We start from the raw sequence: 16,287 nt of genomic DNA on the forward strand, positions 1-16,287 counted from the left end.
CATAGCACTCGACTTTCACCATGGCGCGAGACCACCTAACCAACGATGAGGTACGATCAAGTCAATTAGGCAAGCGGCTGTTCAACACTGACCTTTGCAGTTCTTCACACGGCTCGCCAATCTTTTCGAGTACACGCGCACCAAAGGCCACGGCAGCGTCTACCTAGTCCAGAAGCGCATGACGTTCGGTACCTCTGCTACACCTCCTCCAGCCAGCAAAGTCGCCGACGATCCATTATGGGACACACACCCTGAAGAGCCGTTACCTGTCCTGATTCGCGCACACAACAACGGGAGCGACAAGAAGGCAGGCACCGACAGAGAGGACATCCCCAAGATAATATTGAGCACGGTGGTGAAACCAGACGACTTGGACGCCTTCTATGCAAAGTATGCCGAGGCATGTAAGACAGGCATGAGCGGACTGAAGAAGCGAGACAAGAAGAAGGCGAAGAAGACCAAAAAGAAGAAGAAGGGCGAGACCAAAGTATGAGGAACATCGGCTATTACGAATGCATGAAACGCACAAGAAATACTTTGGTGCGATGGAGTATCGATTGATTGATCTTGAGGGATCACCCGGGCAGCATCAAGAGTATGCAGCTGGAGGCGAAGTGCCGTTGGAAGAAGGCACAACGATGACCTGGACCACGAAACTCTGTCAAACGCGGCACCAGTCCACGGAGACTCTCATGGAGCGCGGTGCACCGGAAGATACCACTGAATTATATCTATACATTGCAGCCCCCATAGTTGCCCTTACAATGTCTCCGCCGTCTTCTTGAACATCTTTGTGCTCACAGGCAGCGGTTGCCCCATCCACGTCGCTCTCTGAGTATGGTCTCTTAACTCATCGTCGGTGTTTGGATGAATCAGTGCAGACAATGGCCCCCTGTTGATCACGAGCCAGGGGATGAAAGCACCGAATTGCTCTGCTCGTCGTTAGCATAGGCATAGAGGTGTGTTCTCTCCGTCCATACCGGGCGTGAAAATGTTGACTTCAAACATGGCGAGAGGGTGAGGACCAATGGGTCGATCCCATACTCGGTAGATGCGCAACTCGGGGACTTCGTACTGTATCAGCAATCATGCAAGTCGTATGTATGGATGTTGTACCTACATTCGCGGCGTATCCGTTCCCACAGCTCGTTGGCGAACTTGACCTCCTCTTTATCAGACTGGAGGAAGTAAATGTGAACGCTAGTTGTTGTCAGATACATAAACAACTTTATCTCAATCCCAGGACTTACTCAAAGCCTCCTCGAATCCCGTTGGTTATAGGAGCTACAAAGGACTTGTATGCTTCGCTCTTCTTCTCGGCTGGTGGGTTTACGTAGGATTTCCCGTCCTCAGCCCTCTCACTGTACAAGATTAGAACAGTCTCATCTAGATACGTGAGAGCATTCGAGCTGTGTAACGGACAGATCTCAAGGGGCAACGTACTCAGGTAATGGCTTGAGGCCTTCGTAGCCTTTCAGAGGAGACGCATACGTGTAGAGATTTGGATCGGCCATCGTTCAAGCTGAATGCTATGTTGATTTTCAAGTGCACTTCTCTTGTTGTATCGCGTAACTTTTATAATTGACAAAACAATCAACAATACGCAGCGGAGTTCTTCCGTTTGTCAGCGCGGAATTACAGCGGCCTTGGTTTGCAATGCCCCAATGCAGTCAGTCAGCCCATGTACCAAGTTACAGATGCACTCATACATGTGACGTGCATCATGTCAAATCCTTCTATCATGTGAGTATGCGCGTTAAATCCAGATTGTGATGTAAGACGAGTGAGCCGTCAAGTCGCACCAAAGCATTACGTTCAATCTGGGCAACGAGCGATCATTGGAAACACTTCGTAAGCCGACGGGGAAAGCGATCCCACTATAGAGCTCTCTATCAATGGGAAACGCATTGATATGACTCTTCACCGACAGATAAGGAGGCGGCGCAGGAACTATAGGTCCTTATCGATACATGTCGCGCTTCACATAGGCGTGCACGGAGCCTTGGAGGGGTGAGTCAAGCACCCCGCGGCCACCCAATATATTTCCGAGCGCAACAACCACCCATTGAACACCACACGATACCCCAATCCCGCAACCATGGCCGAAGCCACCTACTACATCGACGAAGATGTCGGTCACGACACCCCAGAGCAGACCGGCGACGAATCGCTGCCCTACAAATCACTCGGATACGCTGTCCTCACCCGCGGCGAGACAGCCAAGTTCCTCACCCGCAAGAGTGTCACTGGCGAGATCGCAGAGGGCGCCGACGCGACATCGAGGTTAGAATGGAAGGATGCCGCCAAGTCGGCCATGAAGAAGGCCGTCAACTACGCCAAGACGCAGAAGAAGAAACAGGAGAAGGACCAACAATTGCTTGCGCAGCGCATGAAGGAAGAGCACGACCGCAACAAGGTGCTAGACGAGGCTAAGAAGATTGTCATAGAAGAGGACAAGAGCCTGCCAGCGCCCATCAAGATCAAGCTCGACGACACCGACGCGAAGAAGATTACACTGGGAGATGGCAAGGACACAAAGGGCACACGTGTACGCGTCTTTGGTCGTGTACATCGTGAGCGAAGACAAAAGGACGTTATGTTCGTTACATTAAGAGACGGCTACGGTCAGATGCAAGTCATCTTCACTGGAAACCTCGCAAAGACCTACGACGCCCTCACCTTGACCCGCGAGACCAGCATGGAGATTTTCGGAGAGCTGAGGAAGATCCCAGAGGGCGCGCACGCACCCAACAACCGCGAACTGCACGTCGACTACTACAAGATCCACGATGGATGGAAGGCGGCCGGTGGTGACGACGCCATCACCAACAGAGTATCAAAAGACACTGAGCACGCGACACTACTTGACCTGCGACATCTCACTCTCCGCGGAGAGACAGCCTCCAAGGTCATGATCGTCCGTGATGCCGTTGAGTTTGCCTTCAATCAAGTCTACAAGGAGATGCGATTACGCAAGGTCAGCCCGCCAGCGCTTGTCCAGACGCAGGTCGAAGGCGGCGCCACGCTCTTCAAATTCGGCTACTACAACGAAGAAGCCTACCTCACACAGTCCTCCCAGCTCTACCTCGAGACCTGCCTTCCATCTATGGGCGACGTCTACTGTATCGAGAAGTCTTTCCGCGCCGAGAAGTCGCTCACGCGCCGCCATCTAGCAGAGTACACGCACGTCGAAGCCGAACTCGACTACATCAACTTCGACGACCTACTCAACCACCTGGAAGAAGTCATGTGCCGCGTCCTTGAAGTCACAATGGCCGACCCTGTCGTCAAGCAATACATCATGGACCTCAACCCAGAGTTTCAACTCCCGGAGCGACCGTTCAAGCGCATGAAGTACCAAGACGCCATTGACTGGCTTGTCGAGCACGAAATTCCCAACGAAGACGGCGAGCCGCACAAGTTCGGTGACGATATCGCTGAGGCTGCTGAGCGTCGTATGACGGATATCATCAACAGGCCCATCTTTTTGACCCACTTCCCCACCGAGATCAAGGCCTTCTACATGCTCAAAGACAAGGACGATGCGCGGGTAACCGAGAGCGTCGACTGCTTGATGCCTGGTGTTGGCGAAATTGTTGGAGGCAGTATGAGGATGGACAACTACGACGAGTTGATGGGTGCGTTTGCACGCGAAGGTATCGATCCTGCAGCGTACTACTGGTACACCGACCAGAGGAAGTAAGTCATCCACCCACCCACCAACACACCCATCCGTGAGTTCAAAATTCGCTAATACAACCCTCTAGATACGGTTCTTCGCCCCACGGCGGTTACGGACTCGGTCTCGAGCGCTTCCTCGCCTGGCTCTGCAAGCAGCACACTGTCCGCGACTGCTGCCTGTACCCCCGCTACTTCGGCCGCTGCAAGCCTTGAGCAAAGAACCCGACGTCTCCCTTCCACGCATCTGTGCCCCGAAGCTCTCGTCCTGCGGAACGAGATGAAGTATGAGTTGAAATGATTCGTGCAACGTGGTTTCACGAGAGCCAGGCTCCCGCTTGTGCCAGCACACATGGCCTCTATTGTCTTGTCTTGTCGCATTAGGCTCAGACGAATGGGACCGAATCGTTAGATGAAATCATATCCAATCAACATGTTCCCATGCGCCCCCGCCTTGTTTGTGTTTTGTTTTTCTCCGGTCAAAGGCTCTGTGTTGCAGCCTCATTGATGTATACACACGAAGTGGGGTCGATAGGCCATCAGCAGTCGCCCTGAGTCTTAGTTCGCTGCTTATCGTGCAACTGTGTGCGACGTGTCTGACATGGTGAACCCGGTGAATTCCCCAGTTGGTCCGCAAAGTCTCCTGCTCTGCTTCATTGATTCTCACGTAAGTGAGCCGCATGTTCACATTCACGTCAACTTCATTTGCACAGAGGCACAAGAAAGGTCATAGACACAGCATCCACCCAGTTCATAGACCGACTAAAACTACATGTCTTCCTAAGATACCGCATCCAGATACCCTCCCCTCCCTTCCCGTTTCGAAACCAGTATACAAGCTTCGCAAGTATACTAGTTAACATGGAACCGGTCAAACCCGCAAACATCGGGAGGGGGGAGAAAGAAAGTTTAACACTTTGGCCCACGCGTTCAGCTTCCCTCCCCCAGAAGAACGCCGAAGACAAGGACGATAAAACGAAAAAAGCTCCTCACCAAGAGCTCAAAATGTACAAAGTAGTACCCCGTGTGAAACTCCTCGCTATGCAGTTGTGTGGTACAGCGAAAGAAAAGCGTCCCTGGCAAAAGCGCGCAGGGACTTGGCAGTAAATAGCTGTCCGTACCGGCAAACAAAGACGTATGGGTGGGGGAACGAGCGAGCGCTGAATTCGCGCATCGTGTGCAAAACAGGTGATCCGCCGGAAACAAGGTACGGGGAATGGGGGCAGAGAGAGCTTTTTTTCGAAAAAAGAGAGCAAAAATCGTTGACGTGTCGGGCAAGGACCGTGCCGCGCGTCCGTTAGCGAACAAGTGTCATGTTCGAGTACGGAAGTTGAGCGGGTTGGCTGAGCTGACGGCTGAGCATCCCCATAGACTTCGCCACGGACAGCCTAGGAACTATGCACTACCTTGACGACAATGTCTTGGAATGGTATGGCGGAGTTGGAATCTTTGGTGTTGAGTGCATGAGGAGTGTTGTGGGGGGCCCAGATGGGTCCAGGTTGCGCGGTGGCGTCACGACAACCAGGCTAAATGTTTAGGTTCAGATCCGGTGTGCTTGAGCAGGAATCAAGCTCCAAGTCGACGCTGAATGAGCTGCTGCAGCATCTTCAACTGCGCGCGCTCGTCATCAGTGGGCGGTGGTGGGTCTGCGTTGGACATGGCGGTGATGACGGCCGGGGGAGCTTCGGACTGTTTCACGTGGATTAGCGCCGAGGATCAAAACAAGGCCGGTGGGCCACAGGTTGTCTTACAGTGAGACCGAGGATGAGCGCTTGAACTGTGCCCTCACCCAGGTTCATCTCTGGTGTCTTGTTTGCCAGCTGTGCCAGAGATAGTGCTGCTTGCTGCTGCTGGAAGTTGTGCGCAAGGAAATTTTGCATGGACGCTCTGCGCTGTGATGCAGCCTCTGCGGGCTTGCGGGCTTCGGCCTTCTTGACTACACGGCCACTGCAATGTGTTAGTGACTAGTTTAATGAGCTGCTGATGTGACTGTGTATACCTCTTGACCTTGCTGACGAAGTCAAGGATGACTCCCTTCTCCGGAACACGGAAGACCTTGGAGTTGACATCCTTGGGATCGTTGTCACCAAACACATAATTGCCTTCGCCATCAGTGTCGTCGTCGGGATCGTTAGTGATATCGATCAAGCCATTGTTGCGCATGCCACGTGAAAAGGTGGGCTCGACATATTCGGGTTGCTTGCGCACTCGCACTCTGCGTGGCACCCGAGTTACCGGCGCGGCATCGGCCATTTCAGAATCCCCATCTTTGGAACTCAGGTCGTTCTGCAGCAGTAAACCGCTGCGAAGGTCATGTTCGATATGCCGAGGACACCTCCAGGCATCCCGCTGCGATGCCTCAAGGCTGATGTGTGGTGGGTTAGCGAGAGGCGGGTCGACGCAGTCCAAGTGCCAGTACGCGTGACAAAAGTCACACTTCAGCATTTGACGCTTGTGGCCGCTCGACACTCCGCACTGCGTGCATAAAATGACTTTGTGGTCAGCATCAATAAGTCTGGTGTATTCAGGCTTCTGGTAGCCATAGCCACTGTTCTTCGCTCTGTTGTGATGTTAGTGCCAAATCACGCGACAGGACGCGTCACACTTACAGTGGAAACTTCTTGACCTCCTCAAAATACGAGCCGTCGGGACGTGCAGAAACGCCCTCGAAGTTATTTTGAATATCAGAAGGTAGAGCAAACGCGCGAGGATTTGTGCGCTCAAGCTTGCTGAAGAGGGGACCCAGGCTAGGATACGACTCTGCGGCATCGTCGGATGCAGCGAACTTCGTGTTGCACTCATAACAGTAGAACGCTCCATCTGGAACCTCTGTTCGCGGCGGATCGCAGCAGAGAAGGTGAAAGACGCGTGGGCAGTTTTCGCAGCACACAAACTCGCCTGCGCCTCTACACGCAGAGCAGAAGTCGTCGCTCTCTGACTGTGGCGAGTTCTGACATTCTGTTAGAGGTGAAGAAAGGACAGAAAGTGGAGGAGAATATGGAAATTTGAGTGGCGTGATGTCTGTAGTGAGCAACATTGATGTTGGGGATGAAAAAGAGAAATTGTTGTTGATGAGTTGTGTGGTGGAAGAGGAATGGTGTGGTTGGATGCTTCGGGAATCCAGTGGCACTTACCGGGTCATTGTCATCAGGCCCCAACTGTCTCGAACCGCCACCACCAGTAAAGGCTACACCAGCAATAGGTCCTGCGTCTCGGTTTTTGACCGGCCTATACGTGTAACAGTTAGCCTTGTAATGATTTGATGACATGTACGGAATGTACGATGCAAACACGTGCAAACACGTAGAGCTTGCTCAGTCGACGCTTACAGCCCTGTGCTGAACCGGGTACATGCATCGACCAACGCCGAGAAATTGACAAGGATGCTGAGAGAATAAACTGGGAATACTTACGATCGTTTTGTCCTGGCGCCCTGCCCGTTGGTGAGCTTGACCCGCTTAGGTGCCGGCCCCACTGCTGGCGTTGAAGGACGCGACGACATGGCAGGCTCAAACTGAGGTGAGGAGAAGCGCGACGGATCCTCTCGCAGGCGCTTGGTTCCATGATTTGGAACTCGTCCGGCGCGTCGTGGTTGATCTGAATCAACTGGTGGTCCCACAGCGATTTGAGAGTCGGTCAGAGACTCAGTCTCAAGAATCTCGTCATCAAAGCGAACATCAGAGACGGGGGGAGGGAACTGCTCGAACTTGCGAATAGGCTGCTGGTCCACCATAGCCTTTCGCATCTCATAGATTCGGTCATCTTCCGCTTGCTGTTCTGCAGTTGGTGGCTGTTGCTTGTAGGCATGCTTTCCAAAAAGCTTTCCGGCATTTCCTTTCATCTTTTTAGCAGCACGCGCAGCCGCAATGTTCTTTCCCTTCTTCGGTGGCACGACAGGCGCAGGTGCAGCGGGTTTCCCGTTGGCCTGCACAGGCTCTGGAGGGCCTTTCTGGACGATCTCTTCATTGACGTCCGACAGCTCAGAATCGCTCCCACCGGTGTCCGGTGTCCTCGTTACTGGAGTGGGTGCCCCGGTCGACAATCCTCCTTCCACATCCATTGCAGAATCCTGGGCCCGGGTTCCGTTGGTAGCGGTTCGTTTCCTGGGCGACTTGGACGGCTGTCTCGGCGTTGACTCATTTGAGGTATCCGCGGTGGCTGGAAGAGCGGGTGCGCTGCTGAATGGGTGAGGTGCTTGACCGGAATTTTGGTCAAGAGCTGATTGCAATGCTTTGTGCGAAAAGCTTGTAGCCGAATTAGTAGAGTCCATGAACTTTCGATCTTGGTAGTCGTTGACGGCGGAGGCAGAGTCATCAGGAACAATTTCACTACTAGCCCTAGGAGATGGTTGCTGACTGAAGAATGAAGCTCCGTGATTCATCGCGGATTGCTGGTCAAAGCGCCCGTTCTTGCCCAAGCCCATCCTCGCCTTTTCCTCTTGCTTGAATTGCTTGATGAACCTGCGAAATCGGACCATCTGCGCATTGGTGCTGTTTCTTTGAATAACTGATTCGATTGCGTCTGCCAAGTTGGAATCAATTTTGCTCTGCTCGTAGGCGCGCCTCAAGGCAATGCCCACGTAGCGCTTGCCTGAGTTGCTGTTGGCTTTAGAAATCGCATCGTTGACCGCAATCTGAATGCGCTGAGTCGCAGCCTCAACTGGCTCCGACATGGAGACTGCCTGTACTGCCGGGCTCGCGGAAACCGAGGCGCTCTTGGTGTGACCGATTTTCGATGTGGGCGTCTTGCCGTTGACAGGTGTCTTGCTCTGCACTGGGGTCTTGCCCCTGACGGGAGTTTTCGACACCTTCACTTTCTTCTTCGGTTTTGTCGCGGGCTCGTAGTCGTCATCCTCGTCGTCTTCTAGGATCGGGAAGGCGGCCTGCATCTCTTCCTCCTCCTGCCGCTCCGAGTCGTCAGGCTCGAGCTCAGGAGCTGGAGTGACCTCTGGCGTCGACCCAACCTCGTCACCACCGAAACCCAAGCTCTTGCCCAATAGCGAATTTCGAGCAGCCGGTCCGTCGAGAGCGCGCGCGCGCTGCTTGTCCTTGGCCTTTGGAGGGACACCGAGGGGGGCCATGTTCTCCAAGACGCCGTGCCGCGCAAACCCGTGCTCTTCGAACGATGGGGCCAGAGTTTGCGGTTGGGGTTCAGTCCACTCGGTAATTGAACGCTGTTTCTTCTCGTTGACGTGCTCGCTCGGGGTGCCGGTGGGTGAGGCGTAGGGCGTGGTGCTGGACCTTTGTTGCGATTTGAAGTCGCGCGACTCCCGGAGAGACTTGCGGAGGGCCGGCATGGCGAAACTACAGTTTGGTCAGCGCGCTATAATAATCACGAAGACGGTTAGGCTTACTTCACGTGTTGTCCGAGAATTTACACGCCGCAATGCCGTGCCCGTCGTTGTGGGTCGGTAGTGCAGGAATGAGAGTCGCTGAAGGTTGTTCGAGGGTGCCCTGGACGCTTGGACGGACCTTCTTATTATGTCAGCCCCCTACGCATGCGCAAACATCGCCGTGTCTTACTGTCGTCAGGAATGGAACATATGAATAGCCGGAAGCTTCTTCGATTGTCGGATTGTTTTTTCAGTTCTGACAAAGGCGGGGTGCGATGTTGGTGCAACGATACCAAAGAATCCACGATCTCTTGTCCGCTTTTTCCCTGACGTGCCCAAGTTCACCTTCACCAATCGCCACTTGCGGATCTGGTCGTACAATACGTGGGCGCGCGCCTGAATAGAGATGATATTATTGACATTGTTCCTGACTTCACTTCGATAAATCTCTATAGCACAATCCTGTCTTTGCATGATCTACTCAGGGGTAAATTCTGTTCCATGCTTTACCTCACTCTACACCATGCTTGGCTATCCACGCAGAGCACCATAGCTTTCGTGTGCCGTAGCGAACAACATAGCCATGGATCTCTTGTAGCTTCTCTCCATTTGCCATGTTCGGCGTTTAGGGGGGACAATAACATGACGGGTGGACAAGATAAACCGAAGACAAGAACAATGACGCGAAGCCGCCCAACATCCGCTCCGCCCTTCACCATAGATACATCGAAAACAAAAAGCCCCTTCTGCATTGACAGCCATTGATGGCGCGTCCACGGTCGCTTAAACATAAGGGAAATAAAGTTGTGTTCGTCTGTCAAAGACTCCCCAGACCACCTGGTACGATCTCAGTCCGTGAGCCGTCCGTAACTCCTTGAATGCGCGCGTGTTAGCTATCAGATCCTACATTACTCAATATCACGCATGAGAAGCGAAAAATGCTGGCCGGTAAATAGGTGTCTGTTTTTTTTGGATTGTTATCGCTTCTACTTGATCAAGTGCATGAGCACAAGACAAAGCACATCAGACCTGGGTCTTTTGCCGATTTTCTTTCCGATCCTGCCGTTTTCTGCAGTCACCAAAAAGGTCCGTGTCATCCAGGCTCATAGTCGAGAGGCGGGTATGGCGTCAAGGTCTCCGCAAGCTGCGTCTACTCCTCGTCGTCACTTTCCTCCTCTTCGGCAGGAGCAGCACCGCCGTCAGCGGCCTTCTTGGCGGGCTTCTTCTTCTTCTTCTTGTTCTTCTTTGTCGAAGTCTTTCCAATGGGCTGTTCGAGAATCTTGAGGATCTCCTCGTCCTCAATCTTCTTGTCAGACTTGTACTTGGAGGTGTCGATGGCAGCGGGTTGAGCCAGACGCTGCATGCCGTTCTTGGTGATCGCTGTTAAAATGTTAGCTACTGAAGCAGGTTTCATAATCCTTCGCAATCAAGCGAACGAGGGTGGAAATATGGAGATCGAGCAATCGACCACATCGGCCAATATCGGGCATCTCCGTGCACAGACAGAGCAGGGGAATCCTCGGACTTACCAACAGTGCTGAACAACCTAGCTACGGGCTGGTTGTCCTTGTCAACGACAACTTCGTACTGGCGGAGCACACCCGTGCGGACACATTCGACAACACCAACCTTGGCAGCCTTCTCGTCCTCAAGCTGGCGCAGACTGAAGGGGAAAGTGCCGAACTTCTTGACAACCTCAGACAACAGGCTTCGCGAGGTAGGGCGCTTGAGCTGGTAGGTGGTGGCTGTACGTCGGTGCAGAGTGGTCCTGTTGCTGTTGCTCTTGACCTTGCCGCTTCCGAGACTGACACCCATCTCAACACCCCACACTTCGCCGACCTCAGGGAGACCCTCTCCTCTGACACCCTCGCCGGGCGCAAGAATGATCTTCTTCTTGGACTCGATCTCGTTGTGGTCGAATTGCCAGATGGTAGTGCTCTCGACGAGGTTGCAACCGTATGCCTTGACAACCTTCTCAAGCATGTTGGTCATTTGGCTCTGAGTGTAGGCCTTCTTTGACGCAGCCTTCTTTTGCTCCTCCTCATCGCCGTGGGGAACCAAGCCTGGGGGTACCATCAACCTCAGCAGAAGCTCGTTCGCGTAGTGTGTGGCCAGAATGAGATCTGCCTCCCTTCCGGTGACCTCGTCGGCAGCTCCGACAATGACATTGTCGCAAACGATTGCGCAGAAGCCATCGATCTGTGCACCGAGCTGGATCTTGACGACCTCTCCCTCCTTCAGTGTGACCGCGGCTTCCTCGGCATCGGTCTTGAGCGGTGTGTACGGGGTGATGTAGGCGCTCGGCGAGATGGTGGTGCAGTGTCCAATGCCCTTGAGGACCTTCTTGCCCTTGTAGACCTTGGCGACCTCCTCGTCTAGGAGCTTGTCACCGCGCTCACAGAGCTCGACAATGCTGGCATCAGCGGCGATCCATCCTGGACTGGTCAGTTTATGTTCGTGTTTACGCGCGGGAAACGAGCGCAGGTGTGGGGAGCGTCGTACCGGAGACCTCCTTGAGGACTTTCTGGGAGATGTCGGCGGCGACCTTGTACTTGGTGATAGTATCTGGGTTCGCCAGAGTGTAGTCTGCAATATGGGTTAGCTTCTGCGACTCATTGCCAGCACAAAACTGAGGTCGAAGCTATTTTCGTCTGCATAGCTTCTCATGTCGATGGCATTTATAGCGGACAAGGATCGAGCTTACCGACAGCTGCTGTTTCGGCCATCTTGAGTATAGTTGAGTGTGGGAAGATGGTCTAGGAGCTAGAATTGGAGTGGTGCGCGAGGTCGTTCCTGTGTTCAGACCAGCCCCTCAGTGGGGTGCTTTCGAGCTTTCGCTTAGCCAGAGCCCAATGACGATGATCGCCTGACAACGTCACACTCGACCTGCTTTGCTTGTTCCTGAATCAATTACCTTCAGTAAGGAAACTGCATTCGTGGTCATTTGAGTTACATTTTCGAGCTCGTATTTGTGGTCTAAGTTGGCATTGCCATGATTGCAGTGCAACTTCACTGCGGTTACGCAGCTATATGTATGCCACGCTGCTGACAGCTCCGACAGCGTGCCATCAGGTGCCAGACATTTCATGACATCGAACATAGTGTTCCTGGCAAATGACCACATCCATGCTGTTGAACTCGTACCATACCATTCCCACTCTTAGGGTGTACTCCGCATACCCACAGAATATTTACAGAGCAAGCACAAATTTCTGCAAATCTATGGATCTTTCATCGATACGGAATCGTATTCATGATATAAGACTAAAGTGTCATCCCCACAGACATCTCCCTCTCCCTCTCTAAACCTGCAAAATCCCATCCACAACCACCGCGCGATGATCACTAGCATAAACTCCATCTTCAAACCGATTCGGCAACACACTATACCCCTCAACACCCCAATCCCCCTCTCCCCTCGGGCCCACAAAGACAAAGTCAATCAGCGCCTTATCCACATCATCGAAAGCCGTGTACGTACTCTCATCACCATACAGCCGCTTAGCCTGCTCCTTCGTATCTTGCAGGAGCGACGACGCGTTATTCAGCATCATGTACGCATCGTCCGTAATTTCAGAGTTGAGGTCGCCAGCCAGGAAGAAAGGCAGGCCAGTAGACGAGTAGTTTGACGCCGGGGAAGCGATATCCGCAGCAATTCCTTCGATAATCTTGGCAGATTCGCGGCGCGAGATGGCGCCCGAGTTGTCAAAATGCGTTGACATGGCTACTATTTCCTTCTTGCTTGTCATGTGCTTGAACGTGCCGATGGTCACGATGCGAACGGAGCCTGCGTCCCAGCCTTTCTTTCCAACGGCGCCGTCTTCGTTTAGCCAGACGGTCTTCCAGGTCACAAGTTCCCAGACGGCTGGGCGGTAGATGACGGGGCTATATTCGCCTTCGGTTTTGCCGTCGTCACGGCCGACGCCGATGTAGGCCCATTCGTTGCCGAGACCGGCCATTATGTCGACGATCTGCTCATTGAGTACTTCTTGCAGACAGATAAAGGCTTCTGGGTTGTGGAGCGTGTTGTAGTGCAACTCATTGAGGATCAGCCGTTTCCGTGTTGACCAGGGCTTCTCGCCTGCGGCGGGTGGATCGGCGGCATAACGGATGTTGTGGGTTAAGATTCGGATTGGGAGAGTAGCAGCTTGTGCTTTCATGATGAAGGCAAGCAGGGTGGTGACAAGAAGCGCTGCGTTGAACATCATGACGACAGGCTACTAGGTAGGTATTACCGGAACCGAACACGTGACGGAGTGAAGCGGGGACGATGTTCTCTCTGGCAACGACTGCGAAGAAGGCTTGCGGTAAGGAGATGAATAGAGGCCTTCACAGTATCGAGAGATGGCACTTGCACGGCCTTGATATGAACAACTGTAATTGACGCCTACCTACATCGCTGCGTCGAAGACTACCAACCTTACTTATACTTTACAAACAACATCAGCAACTAAGAGAAGAAGGAAGGTACTCAAAATGGTGCCGCATAATGACGAAGGCTTCAAACTATGCCAATCCTCCGTGTTATAATCCAAGAGGGGCCCAAATTTCCGAGTTGTAGCCGACAAATGAGAACGCCGATAGACAAGCACGTTGTCCGCATGAGCAACTCCACGTGATCCGCTGTTTTTACACGGGCTTCTATACCCTGGATGCGCTTGCCAATATGAAAAACGACCCCGCTATGCTTATCTGAATATCATTTCCTGTTTGCGCAGACAGGCAATCTGAATGCTAAGCCTACAATGGCTGACCAGTCCGTTTGCGCACGTTCTCCATGTGTACGCGGTTCTTCAGATGTAATTCAAAATTATTGACCGTTTGTTCGGGCCCAGCGTTGTACAGCTTTCCTGGGCAGTCTATGCATCGGATTCGCGGGAGGAAGTACGCTTTGTGGTTCGCTGGCAGAGGAGCGGTTGGAGATAGTGTATCTAGCTTGACTTGTCTGGACACCATCTCGCCAGTCTTCGGGTCCTCGTGGCGCTCGTTCATGACTGCGTAGCGCATGGTAGATTCGAAGAGCTCCCCGGGATTCTTATCGCGTAGGTCTTGGAGCGCGTTTTGGAGCCATGGGGGAGTGGGAGGCTGTTATGGGTCAGATATGACTACATGGAAGCAAGGAGATATCTTACATGTTGTGAAGCGGCGGGCGTTGGCCAAGGTGCTTCCAATGAGCCATCCGGCTTGTAATTCCATTGCTTGTTCGGTGTCGTTGGTGTGGGGGTGGAAGGTGGCTTCGGCGAAGCTTCAACGGATGTCGGTACTGTCGGTGTGGAGCGGGAAGGCATGGCGGGTGACGGTGGAGGAGGCATCGAGTTTGCGGTAGGCGTACCCCGCGTTGGTGGTTGCGAGAGTGTCATCATGGGAGTTCCAGCGGGCTTTACGAAAGCTCTTGGGTTCCTTACCCATTCTCTGAACTTTGCGGGCGTTATGCGGAGTTTGACTATTAGTGATGTGGGTTCAGATACGCTCTCTTCCCGCGCTTCATACCGTAGGGACCTCGACGCCCTTGGCTCGTGATGGGGTGTTTGGATATTCGAGACTTCGGGAGTTGCTGATCTTCCAATGGCGGATCGCATCGCAGCTTGAGCAGCAGTAGCAGCTCCGCGCATACCACGGGTACGAGCAGTGCCTCCAGTCATCAATTGAGCAGGTGCGGGAGACTCCATGACTGAATCATCACTATCTGAGTCGTCTGAGCTGCCATCAGCACCGCGGCGACGGCCTTCTCTGGCTTTGCGCGTGGCCTTGAAGAGTTGACTGTCCTCAATCGTTTCCGCAGCCCCAGGCAGCACTGATGAAACGACCAACGTCCGAACAGTCCGTTGGCGGTCTTTGAGGTCTGGCAGGGCAGGGCCACCGCGTCTGTTGACGGAACGCTTCTGGCGTCGCTGTTCGCGCATGATTGAAAGTTCGGCTCGCTCCAGGTCCGCATTGCTGAGTTCGTAAAGGTAGGGTTGGTAGTCCTTTGTTGACTGCATCGGGCGGAATACGGAGGGAAGTGGTGATGCCAGGAAGTTGTCTTGTATGTCTGTATCCTCGACTGGTCGCCCGTCGAAGGGATGTCCTGTAATGTAAAGACTTTTTGTAAACATCTGGCACTGCTCTCTTATGGAATGTGCGATTGCGGTTGTGAACTCTCCGGATAGTGACAAGTCGGCGGCCATCTGTCTCGCAAACTCCTCAGGCGCATTCAGAGGGTTGTTGATCTCCCACTCAAACTGGTCTACGAGGGTGTGCTGGCCAATCGTAATGTTCAGTTTGATCAATATCCGCATCTCGTCGTTCTTGTATGCCGAGTATGGCTGATGTGGATCCAGTGGCTCGTCGTCGAAAAAGGCGTGGGGGTAGTAGTCTTGTACCTGCTCGTGAATTTCGCGATCGATTTGCTGCATTACGTTTTGGCGCAGTTCGGGCGGTATTTGGAAGTCTTCGACGAAGGTTTGGGCGAAGAGCACGGGGTTGGTAACGCGGTCGTGGAGGTTCCAGGTAAAAGTATCGCGAAGCTTCAGTCTATCCAATTCGATATCCAAGCGCACAGGTACAAGCTCCTCAATCTGGTCTGCTTGCTGGAGCCCCTTCTCTTTCGAAACCTTGAGCTGCGGTGCGAGTCGACGGCCAGCGCGCTTGGCATTCTCAGGGTATAGCAGCTTGGTTTGCGGTAGGGCGCGCGGGTCTCTGGGGTCGGGAGGTATCTCGGTCAGGCCGTTGCCGTAGCCAGCGTAGCCATATCCAAAGATGGCGCCGGGGTTCTGTCGTCGGACCGGATATACTTCGTCGCGGTAGAAATGGCGCAGGTCGTTGAGTTCGCCATACACCTTCTCGGAATGTTTGTTGCGCTCGTACTTGTTTACGCTATCCAAGAGGTCGCGCTCGATGTAGCGGTTGAGGAGATGCGTCTGCGAGGCTGTGGGTTTCGCGCCGTCGTCGTGGGAAGGCGTGTGCGATGACTTGCGGGTGCCCGAACGCGATCGCTTTCTGCTGGGCGACGCGCCGTTGATGGCTTCGGGTTGCGCGGGCGATGCCATGTCGCCTTGCGCGCCGGCGAGGTTCAGACCAGAGGCGGCCATGACGGCCTTGGCTTTCTGCTTGCCGTCTCGGATCGCGTTGTTGTCGTTGGACGCGCCGTCGGGTCCATTGATGCTGGTCGGGGCGTTGGCGGGCTGGACAGCACCTTCACTGTTGATGCCGTTGGCGGACGCGCCGTGGGCAGGATCGAGGGACTGAGAGTCGGCTAGCGGCGGGGAGGGCATCGCGTAGGAACTGTGGATGCGCGC

The 16,287-nt window shown here is 53.6% G+C and overlaps 7 protein-coding genes across 7 annotated transcripts; 2 read left to right on the forward strand and 5 right to left on the reverse strand.

Moving 5' to 3' along the window:
• Window positions 1-20: 20 nt before the first annotated feature.
• Window positions 21-493, forward strand: J4E79_001992 (uncharacterized protein; the record flags this gene model as incomplete). The annotated part of the gene is made up of 2 exons (XM_049350896.1): window positions 21-50; window positions 101-493. The coding sequence occupies 2 exons, from the start codon at window positions 21-23 to the stop codon at window positions 491-493; spliced, it is 423 nt and encodes a 140-aa protein (XP_049214735.1).
• A 266-nt stretch (window positions 494-759) lies between these two features.
• Window positions 760-1,514, reverse strand: J4E79_001993 (uncharacterized protein; the record flags this gene model as incomplete). The annotated part of the gene is made up of 5 exons (XM_049350897.1): window positions 760-932; window positions 981-1,074; window positions 1,164-1,200; window positions 1,251-1,361; window positions 1,444-1,514. 5 exons carry the CDS (start codon window positions 1,512-1,514, stop codon window positions 760-762), a joined length of 486 nt encoding a protein of 161 aa, XP_049214736.1.
• Window positions 1,515-2,098: 584 nt separating this feature from the next.
• Window positions 2,099-3,894, forward strand: J4E79_001994 (uncharacterized protein; the record flags this gene model as incomplete). Its single annotated transcript, XM_049350898.1, has 2 exons — window positions 2,099-3,699; window positions 3,768-3,894. 2 exons carry the CDS (start codon window positions 2,099-2,101, stop codon window positions 3,892-3,894), a joined length of 1,728 nt encoding a protein of 575 aa, XP_049214737.1.
• A 1,350-nt stretch (window positions 3,895-5,244) lies between these two features.
• Window positions 5,245-8,974, reverse strand: J4E79_001995 (uncharacterized protein; the record flags this gene model as incomplete). The annotated part of the gene is made up of 6 exons (XM_049350899.1): window positions 5,245-5,367; window positions 5,430-5,625; window positions 5,678-6,238; window positions 6,288-6,628; window positions 6,813-6,906; window positions 7,092-8,974. 6 exons carry the CDS (start codon window positions 8,972-8,974, stop codon window positions 5,245-5,247), a joined length of 3,198 nt encoding a protein of 1,065 aa, XP_049214738.1.
• Window positions 8,975-10,160: 1,186 nt separating this feature from the next.
• J4E79_001996 (uncharacterized protein) lies at window positions 10,161-11,736 on the reverse strand (the record flags this gene model as incomplete). Its single annotated transcript, XM_049350900.1, has 4 exons — window positions 10,161-10,390; window positions 10,540-11,445; window positions 11,513-11,596; window positions 11,715-11,736. 4 exons carry the CDS (start codon window positions 11,734-11,736, stop codon window positions 10,161-10,163), a joined length of 1,242 nt encoding a protein of 413 aa, XP_049214739.1.
• A 576-nt stretch (window positions 11,737-12,312) lies between these two features.
• On the reverse strand, window positions 12,313-13,215 carry J4E79_001997 (uncharacterized protein; the record flags this gene model as incomplete). Its single annotated transcript, XM_049350901.1, has 1 exon — window positions 12,313-13,215. The coding sequence occupies one exon, from the start codon at window positions 13,213-13,215 to the stop codon at window positions 12,313-12,315; it is 903 nt and encodes a 300-aa protein (XP_049214740.1).
• Window positions 13,216-13,750: 535 nt separating this feature from the next.
• J4E79_001998 (uncharacterized protein) lies at window positions 13,751-16,263 on the reverse strand (the record flags this gene model as incomplete). The annotated part of the gene is made up of 2 exons (XM_049350902.1): window positions 13,751-14,095; window positions 14,143-16,263. 2 exons carry the CDS (start codon window positions 16,261-16,263, stop codon window positions 13,751-13,753), a joined length of 2,466 nt encoding a protein of 821 aa, XP_049214741.1.
• Between the last annotated feature and the right edge of the window lie 24 nt (window positions 16,264-16,287).

Source organism: Alternaria viburni, assembly GCF_023758015.1.
Source record: "Alternaria viburni strain BMP 2772 chromosome Unknown scaffold_3, whole genome shotgun sequence".
In the NCBI taxonomy this organism is placed as follows: Eukaryota; Fungi; Ascomycota; class Dothideomycetes; order Pleosporales; family Pleosporaceae; genus Alternaria; species Alternaria viburni.